The 23163-nt window shown below is 43.8% G+C and overlaps 1 protein-coding gene across 1 annotated transcript in view; it reads right to left on the reverse strand.

The window, feature by feature from the left end:
* PODN (podocan) overlaps positions 1–22265 on the reverse strand; it is a gene marked incomplete at its 5' end in the record, with an annotated part of 28666 nt that extends 6401 nt beyond the window's left edge. Inside the window, 8 exons of the mRNA XM_080624262.1 lie at positions 3983–4640; positions 6592–6707; positions 8650–8806; positions 11037–11146; positions 15605–15669; positions 17669–17762; positions 19506–19738; positions 22229–22265. Of these exons, the coding sequence (XP_080480388.1) occupies positions 3983–4640; positions 6592–6707; positions 8650–8806; positions 11037–11146; positions 15605–15669; positions 17669–17762; positions 19506–19738; positions 22229–22265 (1470 nt within the window). The remainder of the gene's footprint in view (positions 1–3982; positions 4641–6591; positions 6708–8649; positions 8807–11036; positions 11147–15604; positions 15670–17668; positions 17763–19505; positions 19739–22228) is intronic.
* Between the last annotated feature and the right edge of the window lie 898 nt (positions 22266–23163).

The raw sequence follows: 23163 nt of genomic DNA on the forward strand, positions 1-23163 counted from the left end.
AACGCAGAGGTAAACCCATCTGGGCTGCTGCACTGTGGCAAGATATCGCTGCCCGGGTGCAGAACCTGGTGGTGAAGGTACGCCATGTAGACGCCCATGTACCCAAGAGTCGGGCCACTGAGGAACACCAGAACAACCAACAAGTGGATAAAGCTGCTAAGATTGAAGTGGCTCAGATGGACTTAGATTGGCAACATAAAGGTGAATTATTTTTGGCTCGGTGGGCCCATGACACTTCAGGCCATCAGGGCAGAGATGCAACATACAGATGGGCCCGTGATCGAGGGGTGGACTTAACAATGGACACTATTGCCCAGGTTATTCATGAGTGTGAAACATGTGCTGCAATTAAACAAGCCAAACGGTTAAAGCCTCTTTGGTATGGAGGACGATGGCTGAAGTACAAATATGGGGAGGCCTGGCAGATTGATTATATCACACTCCCACCAACCCGCCACGGCAAGCGCCATGTGCTTACCATGGTGGAAGCAACCACCGGATGGCTGGAAACATACGCTGTGCCCCATGCCACTGCCCGGAACACTATCCTGGGCCTTGAGAACCAGATTTTGTGGCGACATGGCACCCCAGAAAGAATTGAATCAGACAATGGGACTCATTTCCGGAATAACCTTATAGACACTTGGGCCAAAGAGCATGGCATTGAGTGGGTATATCACATCCCCTACCATGCACCAGCCTCTGGGAAAATCGAACGGTATAATGGGCTGTTAAAAACTACACTGAGAGCAATGGGCGGGGGAACTTTCAAGCATTGGGATACACACTTACCAAAGGCCACCTGGTTGGTCAACACCAGAGGATCTGCCAACAGGGCTGGCCCAGCCCAGTCGGAACTTTTACATATTGTAGAGGGGGACAAAGTTCCTGTGGTGCACATGAAGAATTTGCTGGGGAAGACAGTCTGGGTTATTCCTGCTTCAGGTAAAGGCAAACTCACTCGTGGGATTGCTTTTGCTCAGGGACCTGGATATACTTGGTGGGTAATGCGGGAAGATGGGGAAGTCCGATGCGTACCTCAAGGGGATTTGATTTTAGGGGAAAACAGACAATGAACTCAATTGTACGCTGTTGCCTGCTATAGCCATCAACTAGAAGTCTGCAGGGCACCAGCGACTGGCCCTGACTTCCCTCCGACCATCATCCCAACAGAGAATGAACTTTGATAGAACCGGATGAGTTTTACAGTGAAGGAACGATCAGCATCAGCAGACAACGATCCAACACTGCACACAGCCTCTCCTGCCCTGAAAGACTGTTACAAGAGATGGAGCCCAACATCATGAACCGAACGGACTCAGTAGCTTTATAGGAATTGGTCCGTGCACTAAGATAAGAGTGCACTGAAATGAGAGTGAGGGTATATGGAAAATGTGGGATCTGAGCATGACGTGAATGGTATGGAATAAGGGGTGGATACTGTCCTGGGTTCAGCAGTAGCAGTCAGTTTTTCTCCTTTTTAGTAGCTGTTGCAGCACTGTGTTTTTGACTTTCAGCCTCGGAACAAAGCTGATAACAGTGATGTTTAGACTGACCAAAGACTTTGTGAGTCTCATGCTCTGCCAGGGAGGAGGAGGGGCCGGGAGGAAGCAGGGACAGGACGCCTGACCCAAACTAGCCAAAGAGGTATTCCATACCACAGCACGTCATGCCCGGGGATGTAACTGGGAGCTACCCGGAAGGGCACGTCCTCTTTTCGGTCGGGCTCTTTTCCGGCGAGCGGTATCATATTCTCTTCCCTTGTTATTTCTCTTATCATTATTATTATTGGTGGCAGCAGTAGTGATTTGTGTTATACCTGAGTTACTGGACTGTTCTTATCTCAACCCGTGGGAGTTACATTCTTTCGATTCTCCTCCCCATCCCTCTGGGGAGTGGGGGGGGGGAAGTAGACTGCGTGGTTCTAATTTACAGCCGGGGCTTAAACCACGACAGGAGTCCCAGCATTTTTCCCCCCAAGCTTTAGCCCATGCCTGCTTTACATGAATTAAAAGCAGACTGGGTTTCAGATTTGCATGAGAAGTCATTGGAAGATGCTGCTGCTGCAAACACTTCCCTAGCTAAGGTTAGTGACTAGAGTTACACATAAAAACATCTGCAAATATTCTAACAAGGAGATTGTATGAAAACACCAGGACTAAAGGCCAGGGATTTTACGCAAGAAAATGGATCAATAGAAGTGTTTTGTTATCCTGTATTGTGGCATTTTCATTGCACCAAGCTGACACGCTAGTTGCACATTACTCAAAGCTATACTTCTGCAAATGACTGTCATTATTTCAGTAGGTTTATTCCCCACATAATCCTAATGTGGCAAACAATTATGCAAATGTCTGGCTCTGCAATTGCAGATAGTCTTCAGTGATTTCCATGGAAACAGTGTGGACGAAGCGTATGCTAAGTACATGCACCATCAGGATCTTATGTGATGATTTTTTTCAAATCAACTCCAGTGGACCAGCTCATAAACCAATGGCACATCTAAGCCTTTAACGTTAAAAAGATTCATAATATACTATCATGGAAATAAATTACAAGTAGGAATGCTGTTCCAGAAAAAAGAAACAGCCAAAAATGCACCATTAGTCTAATCAGATTTTACGTATGTGTTATTATCTTAACCTTATTTAACATGAACAGGGTTTGCAAGGGGGTAGGCACAACTGAAAGACCAATGTTTTACACAGCAACACTGACACTGACTACCAGGGAGTGACAGTAGAATAAAAGTAACATGAAGTAACTATGAATCAGGCCTTTTGAGAACAAGAGCTTGTGATTCCAACCAACAACCAACGCTGCCTAACAGGTCTCATGACCCATTTTTGTTTGAGGGAAGACCCAACCCAAATGACAGTGCCTGTCAATTCCAGCATCTGTGTTTCACAAAAGCATCTTCCTTCCAGGCTACTTTTCATCTTAGATGCGTTTGCATGCACACACACATCCATCCATCCCCTATACCTATCAGTGAGGCACCAAACAAATGCAAAAAGTATTATTAAAGCCATGGACCAAATCTGCAGCTGATGCAAGCCAAAAGCTCTATAGATACTATTGCTGCATTGCTGATTCACATTAACAGAAAACCCAGCTACTATTTATTCCCAGAAACAACTGAAAGGGAAAGGTTCCTACAGATAAATTTTTTTTGCATTATCTGAGAACACACTAGAAGCCAGTGTGACATAGGCTCCATGTCCCTTATACCTGGTCTGCTCTGAGATGTACAAACTTTGCCTGTACAGTGACCTAACCATATGCACCCTTAGCTGGTTGCCATATGACACAGGTAATACTTTTCACTGCAGGAAACAGGCTGTTGCCTAAAAGGAAATGCAGACAAATCCTTCAGGTAATGTAACAACTTTGAAAGGGCACTTTGCACAGCACAAATGTGATTCTCCTGCTTGCCTTATGGTTTGTGTTTAACTTTCTCTAACAATTAAGCAAATTAGAAGGCTGCTGACTGAATCCAGGCCTCCCAGCGGCTATCCAGGTGCCTTAGCCAGCTCAGCTGCTAAATCCTGCAGCTTGGCCTGTCTGACTATAAGCTGATGTGGGGGCTTTGAGAATTGAGTGTTTTTGTTTATGCATTCTTTCCTCCTGCTGTCTCTCTTCAGAGCCGATTTTAAATCTTTTGGGAGACAAGCTATTTGAAAGGCCTAGTTTCAGTTTATAACGACAACATTTCACTAATCTAGAAATATAGGACACTGTTAGGGTTCAAAAACAAAGCTGTTTTTACACTTCCCAGAATTAGCACCCTGGTCAGCAGTGGGAGGCACTCACCTCTGGCACAATAGCACATCATTTCTAGTCTAGAAACGGAGGGCATAGCACTTACAAGCCCCACACATGAGGACCAAGCACATCTAGTATTGGTGCCATACAAAGTGGCTTAAGCAGACAGACGAGGACATCAGCATCACTAAAACAATAAGAGAAGGTAATGTTTTACCTGGAGACTGCTGAGTTCTCTCCATGCTCCTGAATAAATTGAATTTACTTTCAGTTTATTGTTGCTCAAATATAATTCCCGCAGCTTTGTCATCCCAGACAAAGTCCCTTTTGGGATGACACTTATCTCATTCTCCTTCAGCTTCAGAATCTGCAAGTTCTTTGGAAAGCCAAAGGGCACCGTATTGAGGTTGTTTCCAGAGAGATCCAAGGACTTTAGTTGCCTTAGTTTACGGAAAGCCTCCCGATGGATCTGGGGAGTTTTGAGCTTATTGTAGCTCAGGTTCAGCTCTTCAAGGAAGTAAGTGGTAGCAAAGTCATTCCTGTTAATCTCAGAGATCTGGTTATGAAGGATCATAAGTGTTTTCACTCGCCGGGGCAGCCCACTGGGTATCCTTTCCAGCATGTTGTTGTACAGGTGGACAGTGTGCAGCTTCTTTAAGCCCTGGAAGGCTAATGGGTGAATACCTCGGGCTTTTAATTTGTTATTGTGGAGGAGAAGATACTCCAGATTCTTAATTTGGGTCAAGACATCTCTGCCAATCACTTTAATTGCATTCTTCTCCAGGTGAAGGAGGATGATGTTTCGAGGTAAACCACTTGGGATTTGTGAGAGGTTATTGCTGGACAAATCCAGATATTCCAGACTAGACAATTTCCTTGGGAAAGCAGGAAAGAAAACACTCTCCATTTAGATTCTGCAAGGTGAAACGATAACCAACTTCCCCATAGATTTTACAATCTTTGCTTTAGTCTTTTACCCAGCACAGCTCCCACTGCTGCCCTTTTTGATCTCATGATGTGACTGATGTGGACAGCAAAACAGGGAGCCATGAGGATCAGGACTAGGTGCTGCCATTGCTCCCCAGCCACATTTGCAACATTACCTGCTGAAGTCCCCAGACATCCACACTGCCTCTGGGCTGAGACTCAAGATCAGTTTTGCAGTCTATTGCTCTCTTATTTGACACCACAGATAGCAACATGTGAGCAATTTCGGTGCACCAACACCACACGAAAGATGCCACAGGAGTGCCATTAGAACACAGAATTTATCCCTGGTTTCACAGAAACATAGCCTGAGCATGAGTCTTTCTGTCACTCTAAAAGTGTATATTGAAGGTCTGCTTTCCAGATGATAAAATATTACTCTTAGGAAAAGCAGAAATGCTTAATTCAGTGGCCTAGGCTAAGATGGTGAACTTCTCCTGACCCTCCAGCATTATGGAAGTGAGTCAGGGCTAGAGCTGCTTTGTGTAAGCTACTGAATCTGGATTCCATGGACTCAGTTGAAGCAAAAATAAATCCCCACACCAGCCACTTATACCAACTGGATGTGGATCAGTGGTGTTATATGCCAAGACTGAGGAGCCCTCCCTGTAGTCCCTTTTATATCAAGTCAGTTTCTCAGTTCAAATGAGGCTTTTAATCTGCACATGGCACTACATAACCCACTACAGATGACTAGAAAGTCTTCAGGAAATGCAAGAACTAATGTATTACAGACATTACTTACTGGTTACTATGCTGCTATTCATAACTATCCAAGCATGCTCTGAATGAGCAAATAATACTCTTCAGATAAAGCAGTTCATTGCTTCAAGCTGAAATGTTTTCCCTGCTTGGGTACATCTCAGAAGCTCTATGCTGTGGCATACAGTCAGTATCATGAGAGCAAGGAGCAAAATCCACCCCTCTGCTGTGACTGGTGCCTTGGCTATAGCCTCTGAACTCTATTTATCAAAATCTTAACAGAAATGGTATGTCCAACATGACCTGGAGGTGGACACAACACAGCTATGGTAAATTGCTAACGGAGGTCTCTGGGAGTGGGACGTGGAAAAGGAAAGTACAGTTTGATACATTTTCATGTCTGGACATTAGAAAAGTTTACAGAATTTATGGGCAGGACAGATTATGTGACTTGGATGTTCAAGCGGAAGAAGGGCAGAACTCAGTGCAGGCAGAGACACCATTAACTTTCTGAAGTGCTAAGTCCCAAGCTAAATTTAGGACAGCCCAAGGTTATTTCTGTTGCACTAGTTTGTAGCAAAGCTTTTGCAGCCATCTGGCTATTGAGCAGCACCACTGCATCCCTGCCTACTCCAGCAATCATCTGCTGTCTATCCGTGGCTGCTTTCAAGTCATCTTCCCAGAAACACAGAAGTGGCTTTACCAAAGATGAAGATCTGGCCTTAACTTCCAATGATCTGTCCTTGAAACTGGAAAGTCCCAAGTAACATCGCTTTTGGCTAGTTCGGAAGAACAGAGACCAGCTTTCAACACTGTTCTGGGTAGCCTTTTCCCAGAAGGCACTCAGTACCTGGTGTGACTGTGTCTGTGGCAATCAGGGAATGGTACAGGCTGATGTGTTGTGTCTTTTGTATAAAAGTATTCTGCAGTGGGAATTCAAACCACTCACCCAGACCCTTGCTTTTGAATGGCAGCATCTGAATCTAAGACTTTTCATGTAGATTTTGCAGAGGAATGTGTAACATCATTCAGCTTTTAATAAATGCACTTTTTAAGAGATACTTTGTTCAGTAGATGTACTACTGTACCAGAGGAGGTAGAAGACACATAGGTACAAGCTACAGATCTCAGTCTCACCAGAAGGTTTCATTGTCCATTCCTTCATTTGTCAAGTAGTTATTCTGTAAATACAGCTCCCGCAGACCTGTAAGTTCACTGAAGGCTCCTTTGGGAATCTTCTCCAGCTTGTTGTTCTAGAGCCACCGGAAGCACAAAGCACATTATTTGGCACGAAACGACACAAGACATTCAGGTTCTGTTCAACTAGCATCAGGCAATCAAACTTCAAAAGGGCCAGACGTAAGATATTTCAGGGAGCATGATAATTCTGCTTAAGAAATAAATACTAGACTGAAATATTGCAAGTGACCTTTATTGATTCCCCATGAAATCTTTGGGTTAAGAAGGTAGAATTTGCCCCCTGCCTCCCAGATAGTTTTATTTTGTATTCACATAGCCCTCCCACCTACGTGCAAATGTATAATGTGATCCAGAAAACTACCTCTGGAGTTTGCTCAAGATTTCTGGAATTTTTAAGACAGATTTCACCATAAAGAAGAATTCAATTGGGAGCTGGGAACCTGCCACCCTCCCAGGTATTCCAAAAGGTGCAGTTCCTGCAGTGTAGATCCCAAAACAATTACTTCTATTGCCTTAGCGTCACTCTGGAGTAGCCAGTGGGCAGACATGAACAAAACAATCCACTTAGAAATTCCATACGGAAACTGTAGGAATTATAAAAGGATGTATGAAACACAGCCACTGGATTTGTTAAACTTCCCACAATCCATGTATACACAAAAATGCGGTGGACAGACTAACTGGATTCATGTGCCAACTAACATAAAGTGGATGCCATCACAGACAGATTTGGCTGAGTGTCTCAGTGAATAGTGAAAGAAAAAGCAAAGCTCTGCCACATCTAAAGTACACCTTTTGGACACTCTTGGTCCACTATACTGGCCATCTCTCATTTCTCATTGTCCTGGTTTTTTCTCAGTCAAAATACCAAGGTAAATGTTACTACTGAGAGGCAGTGCACATGAAAACAAAATGCTCATTTCTCTCTTCAGCTGCTCTGCTCTGAACACAACTGGTGGCAGCAGGGAACGATATGAGTTCAAAGTGTAATCCTCAAAGTCTGAGATCCCTTTGGGAGATAATAATCACCTATAAATGGCAATACAATGCAGGGGACTAGTGCCTTCACACTTTGCAGAGAAATTCCAGCAATTTAAAGGATCAGACTGTTTGCCTTTACTTTTCTTCAGGCTGAAGAAGCCTCTTTTCTAGAAGACTTTAATGGGAATTAGCGGTGAAACCTTCGAGGGAAAAGAAAGTTGGGAGGCAACACAGAACTGCCTAAGTCCAGGGGCTGATAACAGGCTCCATTCTACACACGTCCAAGGAGCTGTCAACGCTTGGAGAAGTAGAACCAGGACTCCCCACTGCTACTGCTCTCCCATCATTAACAAGGCTGAGATCTCTAGCACAGACATGATGAAGTGTTTTTATCAAAATCAGATGACATGGAATTAAGAATACTGGAGACTACTTAATACCAGAACTTCTGCTATTGCACTATCGCTGGAGAAGTTGTAGCAGCAAAGAATCACCGATCCAAACTTCCTCTGTGTCATGTGAATCGCCAGTTTGGTAGCAAACAAAAACCACTGATGCTAGGAAACAGTAGTCTGTCTGAAGTGAGTTAGCAAGCAACGCCAGCACACAGTGGGCAAGCAGCTGTCAGGAAACCAGCATCATCAGTGGCAAACTTAACTGGGAAGCCAACAACTGGATGGCCATAGAGAATGATCTACCTTCTTGCAATAACATGTATTAATATCATTACATGCAGGGAAGAGGCCAGCAATGCTACCACACAGGCACTGGCAACACATTCCCCTGAAAATAGAAAAGCATTTTGCTCCCTCTGAGCATTTTAGTGTTTTGCAAAAACAAACTGTTGCTTATGAACAAAAAGCAAGGGCATGGGAGACAGCTACTGTTGGGGATATAGCAGACAAGACTTGCAATGGGCCCGGGAATGTTTCCAAGTGCACTGAAATGGCTTGGCTGTACAAACACAGAACTTTGTCACAGTCGTGAAAGAATACAAAACCTTGTTGTCATTACCTTTAAGTGTAATTTATATAGTGCTGGAGGGAGATTCTTTGGAACATACTTCAAAAAATTGCTGGACATGATGAGTATCTCCACATTATTAGAGCCATTGAACATATTATCAGGTAACCCAGCATCTGAAAGTTTGTTGTTATGAAGATACACAGATCTGTTAGAAGGAGAAAAAAGATGAAGTTAAACAGACAGTGAGATCTGGGGAGGGTTTGTTTACCATGAGAGGGCTGTTTAAAACCTGTATTTCAATCTTCTTTCCTTGAGATGATTCAATCTGGTTTTAAAATGTGCCCTTTAATTCAGTAAGGAATACAGATGCAAAACCAATCGGTTAGTCCAAAAACTCTCTGAAATTTAGCTCTATTCAAAATCCAAACCTGCACATGAATACTGATTTCACATGTAGCTTTATCTTCTTAACAAGAAACTGAGTGCAAGTCTGGGATTGTGCAGTGCTTTGAAATAGAGAATGTCAGTGTGGTGGCCTCATGTGAGAGGGTTAAAACTCATATCTGAATAATTGATATGTCCCCAGTTTTAACTTCTGCTTGGAATCAAACCTGGGCAAAATCAACCTGCAGATCTCTCAAGAAAGAGATGTCTCTCACCCTTCCATTCTTTCTGTTCCCATGACAGCTGGAAATGCCCCAGGAAACAGTTTCTGTTCTACTCCTAGAACTCAGGCAAAGAATATTGATAGGAAGAGCAGATTTACTCAATCTGGAAGAATTCGGGTTTTGAATGAACCTTTGGGATTGAGAGAAAGAGGGTTTCTTAATCTCCTTTTGCTCTTCTTACTTTTAGCCTTTAATATTCAAGGAAGAGGTTCTCCAATCAGATTTTTAAGAATGGATTCGTTCTTTCTTACACAGGTTTTAATTCTGCATAAAGCAATGGACACCTATGAAATTATTCCTGCTTTTCACTGGCTTTAACTGCAAAAGGAACTCATTTGATTTATTTTTAACAAAAGAAATGACAGGATTTTACTGACTGATTACCTCTTCCTTCCCTGTGCTTACCCCAAGATGCAGCAAGCCCCTAAACTTGCGGAGGCAGGTTAAAATTCCGAGAGCACAGTGTCAAAGTGTGCTTTTCTAACTTGATCTTGGATTCTTTACCAGTTGCAGAGAACTTGGCAACATCTTCCTGGAAGGAAGGAAAGGCTCAGTATGGAAACACAATCATGTGATCACACACTCCAGGGAGTTCAGAGCCACACTGCAAATATTGTTCATCCTGCCTGGTCCACTGTACTTTTAACTCACAAATATTTGCCTTTCCTAAAACCTTGCTTTTCAAACAATCCATCTGAGACTATGAACTCTACTGAGGGCAAATAAACCAACTGGAACAACTGTGTTTGTTAGGGTTTTATATCAGCAATCTTGGAAATCAATGAGTTATTATTCTGATTAAAAGCAGTGCTGGTATAGAGGAGTGTGAAAGTCACTTCAGAAGAGCGCAAGAATTTTAGTACACAATCAAAACACAGCAGCTTCTGCAATTTAGATTAAGAAATAACACATGTATAAATCTAACTTCTTTCATGATGAGATATTGCCAGGAATCGGTGAGCAAATCAGCCTTTTCAGCTACCAAGAGCCTACCAGACTAAAGGCCAAGTTTAGTGTAGATTCAGCTCTCAATGAATTCAGTGGGAATGGAAAGTTCTTCAGTTCATCACAAGACTGAGCTCTAGGAGCTCAACTGGGTCAGCTATTATTAACTGCTTCCCAACTTGGATGTGTACATTGCTACCAACAGAGTCTGAGTTGTCTTTGCAGGATTTAGACGCTGTGGTGTCCTTATGGATTACTCAAAACGCCTTTGGAAAAGACCATATCTCACAGGAGGTCATCCATGTGCATCTGAATTTGAGAGGGGCCAATGTGCTGCATTGGATCCAGCTGAGAAGATCACAACCTGAAACTAGCAGAGAGACCTTTGAAACCACACCTGAGGGTATGAACCACTCTGAAGGTGCTGAAGTGCTTAGCTTTAATATAGTTGAGTACTGCAAAGTGCTGTACTCTCAACCTGATTCCATTTTTAAATGAATGGACTTATTATACAACTAGGGATTTCTAAACAGTTCATCTCCATTTTGAGAAACTCTTTTCAACTCATAACCGACACACAAAGAAAATGGAGACAGTTTAATTTTTATCTATGAAAACTGCTTGGCAGCTAGGAGAAGCCCTTGGAATGTATTTGTTTGAGGGATTATTTGATCTTTCATGCTGAGAATAACAAACAGGCAGCTTCTTTCCAAAAACCGTAAGTAAGCAATAACATGGTTTAGCCAGATAGTTCTTATCAGCCACCAACTGCATCCAGGCAGTGGCAGAACACTGTCATTGTTTTACTTCCCAACCCATTACCTCAGGTTTGGTTTCTGTCCAAAAGTGAGCCCATAGATCTTAGTGAGATAATTGGCTGCAAAGTCTGCACTGATCAAGGTGTTTGGTAGGAATTTCGGAGCCACTGTTAGCTGTAAAAGAAATGTACAGGAGTATTCCCATTAAATGCAACAAATCTTTTAACCAGTGATTAGACCAGCAACAAAATACTTGCAGATTTATTTTCTCTAAACAGGCAAAAATAAATGAAACTGAATGCAGATTGCATGAATGAAAACAAACTGTCCTCACTCACTAATCTCTCCAGGAAGGAGACAGACTTTTGTTCCAAGGTAAGTGAATGTTTGTTTTGGTTGGAGGAGTCCTCTTTTGGTGGAAGAAATCAAGAAACTGTTATTCAGAGAGCAAACACTTTGCTTATTATTGTTCCTAATTCCTCAGCCTGCTGTGCCAAAACAATCCAACCCACCTCACACTGGCCTACTATTTACCCTCTTATCAAAGTATACTGTAGGGGAGGAGTGTCACTTCATATGTCTGCTCCAATATTATATCTATTTATGATGATGTTTTCAATGGAGGATTCAGGTTCTCAAAGGGCAGGGATGCTTCTGAGCCAAATGATGGAATAAGCAAACAGGACTTCAAAGTAAAGACCTACTGTATAGTGGTACTTTGTTCATTAAACAAGTGATGTATGAGAAACAACATATAGAAAAGTCCTGTCTCCAGAAGCTGACAGTTGACAAGAGGATTTGATGTGTTTGCTCTTGGTCTATTGCTACTTTTATCAGTGATTTTATAAAAAAATGCTAAGAACATCTGCACCTGAACAAAAACTGGTGGAGTGAAAAATAATGATCAAAAAAGCTCAGTCTTACAGAGTACCTCTATAATACAATAGCTCCATTCACTGAGTGGCTGCTAACAGCAAACCTAGGAACAAGAATACAGGCTGGTGGACAGCTTTCTGGGAAGCATAAACCTAAAAGATTTGTGCATCACTATTAAGCCCTTGGGAAACAGATTATTAACACAGTGCTGTAGTAGGCATGATCCTGGAGCACACAGCAGTAGGCAGGTGCCATTACCATGGTTACAGATGTTAAGTATAGTACTAATGAGACCACTCTTACTGCATTTTACATCCACTCTGAAGGGCTCTGGAGAGAACATCTTTTCTGGGGAGATTCTGAATTCTTTGTCATCTAAAGCTTCAAGATCAGGATGGGAAACTCTGGGCAATGGAAGAGATCAAGCATTCTAACTTGAAATTCTTTGAATCTGTAAAGCTTCCTCCTCACAGCACTGCTGCATGAAGCAGAGCTCAGCCCTTACAGCCAGCAAGGCACAGCAAGGCTCACATGATGGGGAAACTTAGTTTTCAAGTTTTTATTACCATAAAACTGCACTTGGTTATTAATAATATTGCAAACTGAGAAATACTTAAAAGATGAACAATGTGTGAGAGAACAGACACTTCACTGGAGAACTGCCTAACCCAAGCCTTGAAATACACACTTACCTAAAGGTTGCCTAGATCTGTCTTCACTCATTTGTCAAGTGTCAATTGATGGACTATATCCATGAACTTGCAATTTACTGGACTCATAATACAGTCCTAGTTTTTAAAAGATTAAAGTACATTATTTACTGGTTTTCATGTTCACCTGTGCCAAAACCTCCGTCCTTCAGCTGTGTTAAATGTTTAATGGTCACAAACACAAGAAAGATCCTTCCCACAAATCACACTCCTATCAGTGTTTCTAGAGAGTATGTAAGCAGTGGTAATAGGCATTTGACATACTGCTACAAGTGCCACAGTCCTGCTCTTGGCTTTGCTGGGAATCTCTCAGCTCCTGATCTGGGAGATATGATTTCAGGGAGGTGGATAAAGGCACTCATCTCTGACTAGGAAGGTCTGGCACTGCCTCAGAAATAAAACACTACCATGACATAATATTGGGAATTCAGACACAAGAAACCAACTTAATCACTTTCATACTCAGTGGCACATGAAAGCTTTTCTCCATAAACACGGTCTGTTAGGTCATAACTTTTATACATAACAAAGGGCATGGCTCAGATATGTGAAATGAGAGCCATCAGAACCACAAGAAAGAGGAAAGAGAGAAGTTTCATCCCAAAAGAGTTTTCACTTGCTCAGGACTTTGCTTTGGCATTTCAGCACTTAGTCATGAGACTAATTGATCCTCACTGGCTGACTGCTTGAAGGCTTAGTGCTGGATTGCTGCAACTGTTAGCAAAAGTAAGTGACAGAATAGCTTTATCTAGCACACTGCCTAATTAGTACCAATCTGTGTTTCTCCAGCTACAATTATCTTGCAGCTTTATGGCTGGATCTTCCATTTCATATGGCAGATAGTGTTTCTCTACTGTTAACTAATGACTTAACCAATGAACTCACAAGGATTATACAAAAGTTACTGCCAGTTTTAGAACAAGTTTTCTTGCTTCTAACAAGCTTTGACAGAAGTACTGGTGCAAGTGAATCCCAAATCACTCTGGGGATATCAGGAAATGTAAGACCTTCTGTCACCAAAATCATCAGCTTATAGTAAATAATAATGACAGCTTGAGACCTGGTCTACAGTTTGGTGGAATAGACTTCTGCTATTAACAGGGCTTAGTGTGGATGTGATGTAATAGATCCAAATTATGAGAGTAGGCTGAAAAATTAAAAAGGAAACTACAGAACCCGCTCATTCTCATCTTTATCTTGAAGCTCTCGTTACTTGTAAGCCACAGAAGGCTTTTAGTCTGTTCTATTTCTTTTCTCTGACCAACTATGCAAGTTTAACAGCAGATAATTCAGCCACATCCGATGGGATCGCAACTGGAGATAAAGCAGCATTAAGAGGATCCATAAAACAAGGAGCAAACTACCAGCAAATCCCTGCTCTCCTCCAGACACCACAGTTACTTGATCTGTAGCGTTTCCTGCTGCAGAGTGGATGCAGTTTGAAGCCAATCTGGTTTGTCCTGGCTTGGGACTTATAAAGAAATGTGTTATTTTTGTGGGTCCACAACTTCTCAGTATAACTAGTTCTGACATTAGCTGATGTTTGCATTTTCTTTTGGGATCCTTTTCTCTCTGCAGTAAAGCCAGAAAAACCAAACACTTTGTTTTGTCACACAGGGAAAATTGGAGTGCAAAGTTCTGGAATATTAGTCACAGTCTGGCTTGTTCATTTTTATGGAGTTCTTAACTGCCAAGATTGTTATATGGAAATGGTGCTTGAAAGGGAGAAAAGAACACAATGTTACTGTACTGAGGAATGGGTTCTACTCTCAGTCACTCTATACAGAAATCTGTGGAGTGATTCTGGATGTGTCTTGGCCTGACTGTAACCTGAATGTGGGCTCATGTATATAAACAAAACATTAAAAGGTCACAGATTTTAAGAGGATAATAAAACATATATACAGGCATGCATATAAATATATATTGAGAGAGAGAGACGGAGGGATGGAAGGGTTTTGTAGACAAAAGAAGCTCTGTCTGATGTTTTAACTTGCATTTCTCTGTGGCATCCCAGTTTCTTCTGTAGCAAATATTTGTGGACAATCACTGGGGATAAAGAAAGCCATAATGGGAACCACCCAGATGTAAGTCTATGTGAGAAGTTATTTCATTTCCTAGGCTTGGCAGGAAAGATGTGCTTCTGTGAGGACATCCAACTTGGGCCATTAATAGGAAAGCACCTAGGATCTTCTTCATTAAAACAGAAAGCCAGCTCCTACCACTGCAGCTAAAAGAAGAAATTCATAACTTGCAGTTTCACTGCATGTGGATATCCCACCTCTCTATCAAACATAGTAAGAATGGGAGTCAGGGAAAATTGGATAGATTTTTATCTATCTTGATGGCTAAAACACTGGGATGTGTTTGTTCACAAATTTTTTCAACCAGCCTCCTCTGATGAGATATGAAGCATATGTAGCAATAGGACAAGGAGGAATGGGTTTAAACTAAACCAGGGGAAGTTCAGGTTGGAAATAAGGAAGTTCTTCACTGTGAGGGTGGTGAGGCACTGGAACAGGTTGCCCAAAGAAGTGGCAAATGCTCCATCCCTGGCAGTGTTCAAGGCCAGGCTGGACAGAGCCTTGGGTGACATGGTCTGGTGGGAGGCATCCCTGCCCATGGCAGGGGGTTGGAACTGGATGATCCTACGGTCCTTTCCAACCCAAACCATTCTGTGATTCTATGGTTACCCCCCAGTTTATTTGCATACAGGCAGCTACCACACCTGCATGCAGCTGCACCAAAACCTACTGCAGACAGTGGTAATTTATAAATACAGGGGCTCCCTGTACCTCCCTACATACAAAGGAAACCCTTCACCAGTTGCACACATAAATCAGTGTTCAAAATACACTGGCATGTGTACCCTCTAATCTTTTAGCATACTGATTGTCTTGACCTTAGATGAACCTGCATTAGAATATCACTTTAGCACAACTGTACTTATGTAGCATGTATTTATTAAAAGAATTTAAGACTTTCTTGCTTAACTTTCAGAACCTGGTTAGAAAATAACTATGAAAGCCTTGTGAGCTTTTCTTACCTTATTGTTTGCCAGGTACAGGTAATTCAGATTCTCCAGATGCTCAAAGGCTTCCTCTGGCAACCCTTAAGAACAGGAATAACTCATCAGAGACATCAGCATCTTCTTGCCTCTCTGACTGAAGATACCAGAGGGCAGCTTCCTCTCTCAGATATTACATTTAATGTGAGATTTAAGTATTTTTTATTGCCACTGAAAGACCTATTGTTGTCTCTGTTTTAGTTTTTCAAAATTAAAAACAAGCAAACAAAACACCACCACCAAACCCCCCCCCAGACTGTAAACAATAATGGAAGACCATTAAAATCCTAACTATGGAAGCATTTTAATTTGGTCTGTGGCCAACCCCAGTGGTAAGTGTCACGTACAGAGCTGTGCTGACTCACTGTACAGCTGATTATCAGTGCTCACAGCACCATGCTATTGAGAAGTTGGTCATTTGCTCATGGATCAGCCAATCCTTCTTCCTGGAAGGGCATAATCTGAGGTTGTTTAATGATCAGATCAATCTGATCTATGACCATGATGTTACCAAAGTAACACAACACCTGCATGTCATAACCCGTCTCTTGTTCTGCTCTGCCACAATCCATATAGCCATGCAGGAAACCCCTCAGAGAGCTGATCCAACTTGGAGCTTATTATCCCCAATAATTATTAATTTTCAGCTGAATCACTCCACATCCAGCTTATCCAAGCATAATTGCTATCACAATAGGAAGGCTGCAAATAACATTTTCACCTGGCACTTAGATAATCGTAAGTCAAAGGTGAAGCTATTTCCCACGTCAAAACATACTGGAAACTCAGGGCTACACTGAAGCTTAGGAAAGAAACACCAAGCCCCAAAGGTAATAATGTCAAAGCCTGAATCTATTAAGCACAGCCTTCCTTGTGCTATGTATGAGTGCCGTGTTTTGGGCACCACGTGTATTTCCACATTCTCAATAAAGCCTGTTCTCTGTTACTGGAATAAGGGTAGCAACAGCATTCAGAGTAACTGGGTGACACACAAGTTAACAATTATTATATCTTTTGTATTGCATATCCTCTTCTCTTAATATTTATTCCAATTCCTCCATTTCTTTTGCTTTCCTTACTAACCCCTTGGCGAATTTCTCCTGTATGAAGACAGGCTGAGAAAGTTGGGGCTGTTCAGCCTGGAGAAGAGAAGGCTGCGTGGAGACCTCATAGCAGCCTTCCAGTATCTGAAGGGGGCCTACAAGGATGCTGGGGATGGACTCTTCATCAGGGACTGTAGTGACAGGACAAGGGGTAATGGGTTAAAACTTAAACAGGGGAAGTTTAGATTGGATATAAGGAAGAAATTCTTTACTGAGAGGGTGGTGAGGCACTGGAATGGGTTGCCCAGGGAGGTTGTGAATGCTCCATCCCTAAAGGTGTTCAAGGCCAGGTTGGATGAGGCCTTGGGTGGCATGGTTTAGTGTGAGGTGTCCCTGCCCATGGCAGGGGGGTTGGAACTGGATGATCTTAAGGTCCTTTCCAACCCTAACTATTCTATGATTCTATGACCTAGCAAGCAAAACCTCCCTACATAAATCAAAATGGTTTTATAAGGGCAGAAGTTGTCTTATTTGCAATATATATTACTTGTATTTACACCAATTCAACAAGGACTGAACTGGACTAAACTGCACTGACCGGCTAGCCTGAACCAAACAAGTGGATTAAGAAACAAGGTCAGTCACAAGGAAATCATTTAGCATGTAGATGTTTCTGGTTCTCCAGCATGCTGCATTGATGTGCCTGTGGGACCAGCGGGAGTTTCCTGGATGAGAAGACCTCACGCTGCAGTACACAGTGCTGCTGCCAGGTCTTCTTCACTGGTTCAGTAAGGCTGCATTCTTATATACTGAGTATAATGTTTCAGATGATAAAGTGCCTCCATGACCTGTGTGATGGCCAAAGGAGTGAGGCTTATAGCTAACTACTCCCACCAAGTTAATCCATCACTCTTCGGCTTTCCTTATCAACTGTCACTGGCCTCATTGCATAAGCTGGTGTTGTGGAGGCTCTGTCCACTTTGTGGCTCTGCTGGCTTACCTTTTGAAGTTAGCCTGTTGTTTTGCAAATTGAGAGTTTCGAGTCTGTAAAGCCGAGCAAGCTCTTCTGGAAAGATTTCTTCTATCTGGTTATTCTAAGAAAATGAAGAGTATTAATCACCAGCAAAGTAGTTCAAGAAGGATCCCAATAAACCCAGACTGTGAACTCCAGTGAAATCTGGAAATGAACCCACCGTGTCAAATCACTGTCAAGACTTCACCCCACAGTGAGCCAAACCCAGATGTCAAAACCAAGACATCCAAACCCAGAAGCATTTGAAGGCCTGAACCAAGCTTTGTAGCTCGTGCTCACCACGAGAAACATCCAGCTTATGCACTGGTAGCACACAAACAGTGTGACTGTGTCGGGCAAGGCCTGCAATCCGTCTGCCACAGCCAAACCTCATAGCTGCAGCAGAGCATTCGCTACAAGGCTGGCACCATGGATTTCCAAGTTTATTACTTCTGTTATTTATGGGTTGTTTTAAAAACAACTGTTTATGGGCAAGGAGAGCCAAACTGGGCTCACTTTTGCTGGTTGACTGCCATCAGAATTTTATTAACATGCTGACTAACATTTTGACCATTAATGAGTGATTCCAGTGTTTCAGCATCTAAGGGACCAGTTAAGAACCCACCATGCATGAAGCCAAGCCAATACACAGAAAGTGACAGCTGCTGCTCCAAAAAGCTTCTTTGGTTTTGGCAGCAGAGGCAGGAGCCATGGCTAGCACACGCCCAGGACAGATCTGCTCAGGAAGGTGCCAGCTAACATTGCAGCTTCTCTGAGTATGCTGCACTCAGACGGAAAGCTCTGAACAAAATCTGCATTCCACCCATTGAACAGAATTGGCAAACAGGAGCGATAAACAAGAAGCAGTTGGTTAAGGGCCAAAGAGGTACTGGAAAGCCTGAAGTGCTGCCACTGCCCAGAGGAAGAGGAACACCCATAGAGCTGCCATGCTGTGGCCCTGCTCAGACCCTTGGGTCTCAGAGCACAGGCAGGGACAGAACGCCTGCCCAAACACTGGTCACAGTGGTCATTTAACTAATGACAGAGCATGGAAACCTGCTGAAAGCTCAGGACAGACTGCTGCTTCTACCTGAAATCCCATATCCACACATAACCTTATCCTGACAACACATGGCGTCTCTGCAGCGGAACCATTTGCTGCAGGCATGGCATTAGTCTCCCAGCCGCAGGCAGCACAGCACCAGGCAATGCCATGTGGTGACAGATGGCTTCAGCCAGGCTGGAAGGGGCTTGGAGCACCCTGCTCTAGTGGAAGGTGTTCCTACCCATGGCAGGGGTTGGAGCTGGATGAGCTTTAAGGTCCCTTCCAACCCAAACCACTCAGTGACTCTGTGTCACACCTGCTCCTTGCCAAGTCTGTGTGCTGGGTCTGTCTCTGGACTGGTGCATGGTGTTCACAACATTTCAACCAGCATGTAGTGCTGACAGAAAAATTCTCAGTAATGAAGTAATTTAGCCCATCCTTTTCAAAGGCACATCACCAGGAACAGTAATTATTAGTTTGACCATTCTTTTTGTAGAGCTGAGAGAGAGGGTCGAGAAAATGTTCCTATCTTGCTTCCTCCCTTGATCTGTGGGGAGAGAATTACTGCTGATAACCATGTGCCTGTCAAGCACAAGTGCTGGGCCTGCTGCACCTCCTGCCTCCCACTCGAAGCCGAGGAGCTGCTGGAAGAAGTGGGAAGGGCCCGGGTTTGGGTGAAGGCCAGGACTTGGGCCTCACGGCCCGCGGAGGCCCCTGAGGCGGGTGGGCCGCGGGTGGGCCGCGTGTGGCAGTGCGCGGCCCGGGGCTCGTCTCGCTCACCTGCAGAGAGAGGTGGTTGGTGAGCTCGGGCAGCATCAGCGGGAACTCCTTCAGGTCGATGCCGCCGCAGTCCACGACGCCCTCCTGGGTGCAGCCGCAGTCGCGGGGACAGGCTGGGGCCGGGCCGGGCGGACGCCGCTCGGGGAAGTCGTTGTGTGCGGGCGGGCGGGCGGCGGCGGCGCAGCCCAGCGCCAGCAGCGCCAGCAGCGCCCGGCCGCCGGCCGGCATCGCCCCTGCAAGTGACACCGAGCAGCGGGGTCAGCCCCGCAGGGAGGGAGGCACCGACGGCCCCTGGAGCCCGGGTTCCCGCTCCCCCGATGTCGCGTCCTCTCAAAACCCGTGTAGACGAGGCCCTCAGTGACATGGTTAGTGGTGGACTTGGCAGTCCAAGTTGGACCTGATGATCTTAAAGGTCTTTTCCAACCTCCTTGATCCTGTGATTCTCTCAAGGTGGTTTGGGGGCCTGGCACCATCCCTTGCACCATCCCTCACTCCTCAGGTCATTTACTGCTTTTTTATATCGAGAAACACCAAATGATCCCAGAGGTTTATAGAGGAGGTTGTGCACTGTTATTGCAATGTGACTGTCCTACTGTTCCTCACAGTTGTGCACGGGGAAGGAACTCTCCTTGTTAATGTAAACAAGGTGCCCTGGAAAAGGAGCGGCTGGTGCTGCCGGGCTGCCTCTCAGAGGGGCTGCTTCACATGCCTCAAACAATAACGAAACCTCATGGCTACTGAAAACAAAATGGGCTTCCTATTGATTTTGGACAGTGCAGATCTGAACCGTAGAGGCCTAGCTAATGTTCAGCTTTTATCTTTCTGGCAGCAGGTTAAAATAACTCCAACAGAAGTTCAATATCTACAGGACCGGCCAGCTGGCCCCAGTCCAGCCCCCTCGGCCTCCGCTGTTGCCCTTCTCAGGTTTCATACTTAAGGATTTGCAGTAAGGGCTGGTAATGGCTTGTCTTACATCCTTTAGCTATCCTGCACAGAAGGATTGGACAGTGATGAGAGAGTCTTATTTAGGCTTATCTTTGAGGGTGAAAAAGCACAATGGATTCATGACCTTACTATGAAGTGCTCTGCTCACCTCTGCCAGCCCAGGTTCCTTCTTTACATCAGAAACAAGAACCTGCCAGAGCCAGACTGGCAGTATCAGAACTAGCAGGTCTCTGTTCACACACACAGGGCTTCGCTGCTTTGCACCAGCTGCAGCTGTGCAAAAGACTGTGGGTGCTTGGGAAGCACTGGAGAGCCCCTGCTCTCAGTCACAGTCATGAACATCTTAAAACAACTTCTTTAAACACTGCCTTATACTTGAAGAAATGGGAGAAGGTGGCACTACAGGACAGAGCATCCTGATTCATGGATGGTTTTGTTTTGGTCCTGATCTTTGCTACCAGCATGCTGGGTGACTTTAAGCATTTAACACTGCTTGCTTGATACCTCCTCTCCCTGCTCCACTATTCCACAGCTTCCATATCTGTAAAAGCTGAATATAATGAAATTAATCTCCTTTATAAAACATTCCAGAGATCAGATGGTGTTCCTTATATGGCATCTAGATATTAATAGTGAGACCAAAATTGGCCATATGAGTATGCCAACAGTGGATTAGTAAAATCCTTACTATTTGGTGACCTAATCTCAGAAACCTTAGAGGAAACAATCTCAGAAAGTATGATCTATCACATTTCTAACAGATTATTTTTTATACATATCTTTATCCTTATAGATACTTACAAAAGAAACTAAAGAAAAATACCCTTTTTATATGCAGGTCACAACCAGCCCTCCCACAAACAATACCAACGCTGTTCCTACAGCACAGTTACATCATGGTTGGTATTCAGCTCTACAGATTTTCAACAATCTGACTTTTCCACACATAGAGGTGAAAAGATGTTAAAAAATTAACATGAAACACTGCATCTATGGCACAGTAAGATCTCTGAGGCAATCTCACCCTGCTGTCATCAATACGCATGCTTCTATGATTCTATGATTCTGCTACAATGCCTTTGAAGTGCATGCTGCTCTGGTGCCACAGGGAGACACTCTGGATGCAGAAACATCTGCTTGCATCTGGACTGCAGGCAGTAAAGTCAGGCACAATTTTGATTCGTTTAGTTCAAAGAAAGCCTGAAGTAACTCCCTCCATTTCAGCTCATTCCCATGGGCCTGATCCAAAGCCTTATTTAAGAAACCTTACTAAAGGGTAGCTCAAAACCCACCTGAATGAAAGCATCAGCCCTCTTCCCTTGCTGTCAGTGGGGTTTGGATCAGGTCCTTCCACGCAAGGACAGAAGCTGCACTGAAACCAGCTCAGAGGCTGCATCTTTGTGAGTCTAGACAGAACCACTACTGATTCCTGGACTTTGCTGCCACACAGCACCAGAGGCAGAGTGCTACAAAAGGCACTGTCTCAAGAAGTAAGCTGAAGTTTCAGGAGTTACTGTATGCTTTCAGTGATCACAGTTACCTCAATAAACAACAAAATCATGCCCAAAATATCTCATCTCTCTACTATTCTCCAAGCATATTCTCTCAGGACACACACAGAGATGCAAAACCATCCTCTCCTCCAAAATCAACAGGTTAAGTGAGTTTGTAACTTCCACTGAATATCCTTTCTAAAAGCTGCAGCTGAAAGGCAGGCTGCTGGGTGTTGTCTGACAATACAGCTTGTAAAAGGACAAATAAAGTACTGAAAAACTCACCTTTGCTGTCAGAAATCAGATGAATGGAGAAGAACATTTCTCTTGCCCCCACAGGCTCCCGCGGCTCATGCCATGTCAGTTACATGCACTGAGCTCAGAGCGAGTCTCCCCTTTCCAAGCCAGATCCTTTCCAGATGTGAGCAGCAGAATTAAGAGAGAGTAACAGGCAACCCTCTACCAACGAGAGTTTCCTGCACTTCCCAACAAAATCGGAGAGGAATTTTCCAAAGTCACCATATGGGAAAATGTGAGTAGGAAAGAGGAAGCAGCTATGCTCTGAATATAAAGACTTGGGGAAGAAACAATCTCCCATTGCTTTTTGTCAACACAGTTTGTAAGATCAAGGAGAGATGCCAAAAGAAAGCATGCTGGAATTGACAGCAGAGCAGCAGAGATGGCGTGTGCTTTAGCACTGCCTTGCAGGATACCAGAGCTGCACTCTCTGTTACTAGATCTTTAATTTTAGCCACATTCAACACAAAATCTGAATTCCAGGTGGGAATGTCCTCCCATTCCCTGGGGGTCTGGTCCAAATTAGCCAGGAACAGACAGATCAGCAGTTTTTCCTGCGTTTCATCTCCCTCCCCTTTAACACCCCCTGGTTTTCAACCCACCAACTGATCTTTAGGGACCAGAGGTAGATAGGCTGAAACTACAAATGTCTAAGAGGCAAAGTCCCCCAATTTGACGTAACACCCCCATCTACCCAATCTCTTTATCTTCTAAGCCCTATATTACAGCAGTAAACATCAAAACAACCCTCCACTACACATACATACATATACACACACCAGCCCTGGTCATGTTTAGCCCAGAAGCCTCACATTTCTTATTTTTCCCTTTTTGGCACAAAAAAAAAAAAGAGGAACATGCTGTTGTAACACAGTATGCTCCAAGTGCAGCAATACTTCAAGAAAGCAACACAGCTTTTTATC

This window comes from Psittacula echo (genome assembly GCF_963264785.1).
Source record: "Psittacula echo genome assembly, chromosome: 7".
Classification (NCBI taxonomy): Eukaryota; Metazoa; Chordata; class Aves; order Psittaciformes; family Psittacidae; genus Psittacula; species Psittacula echo.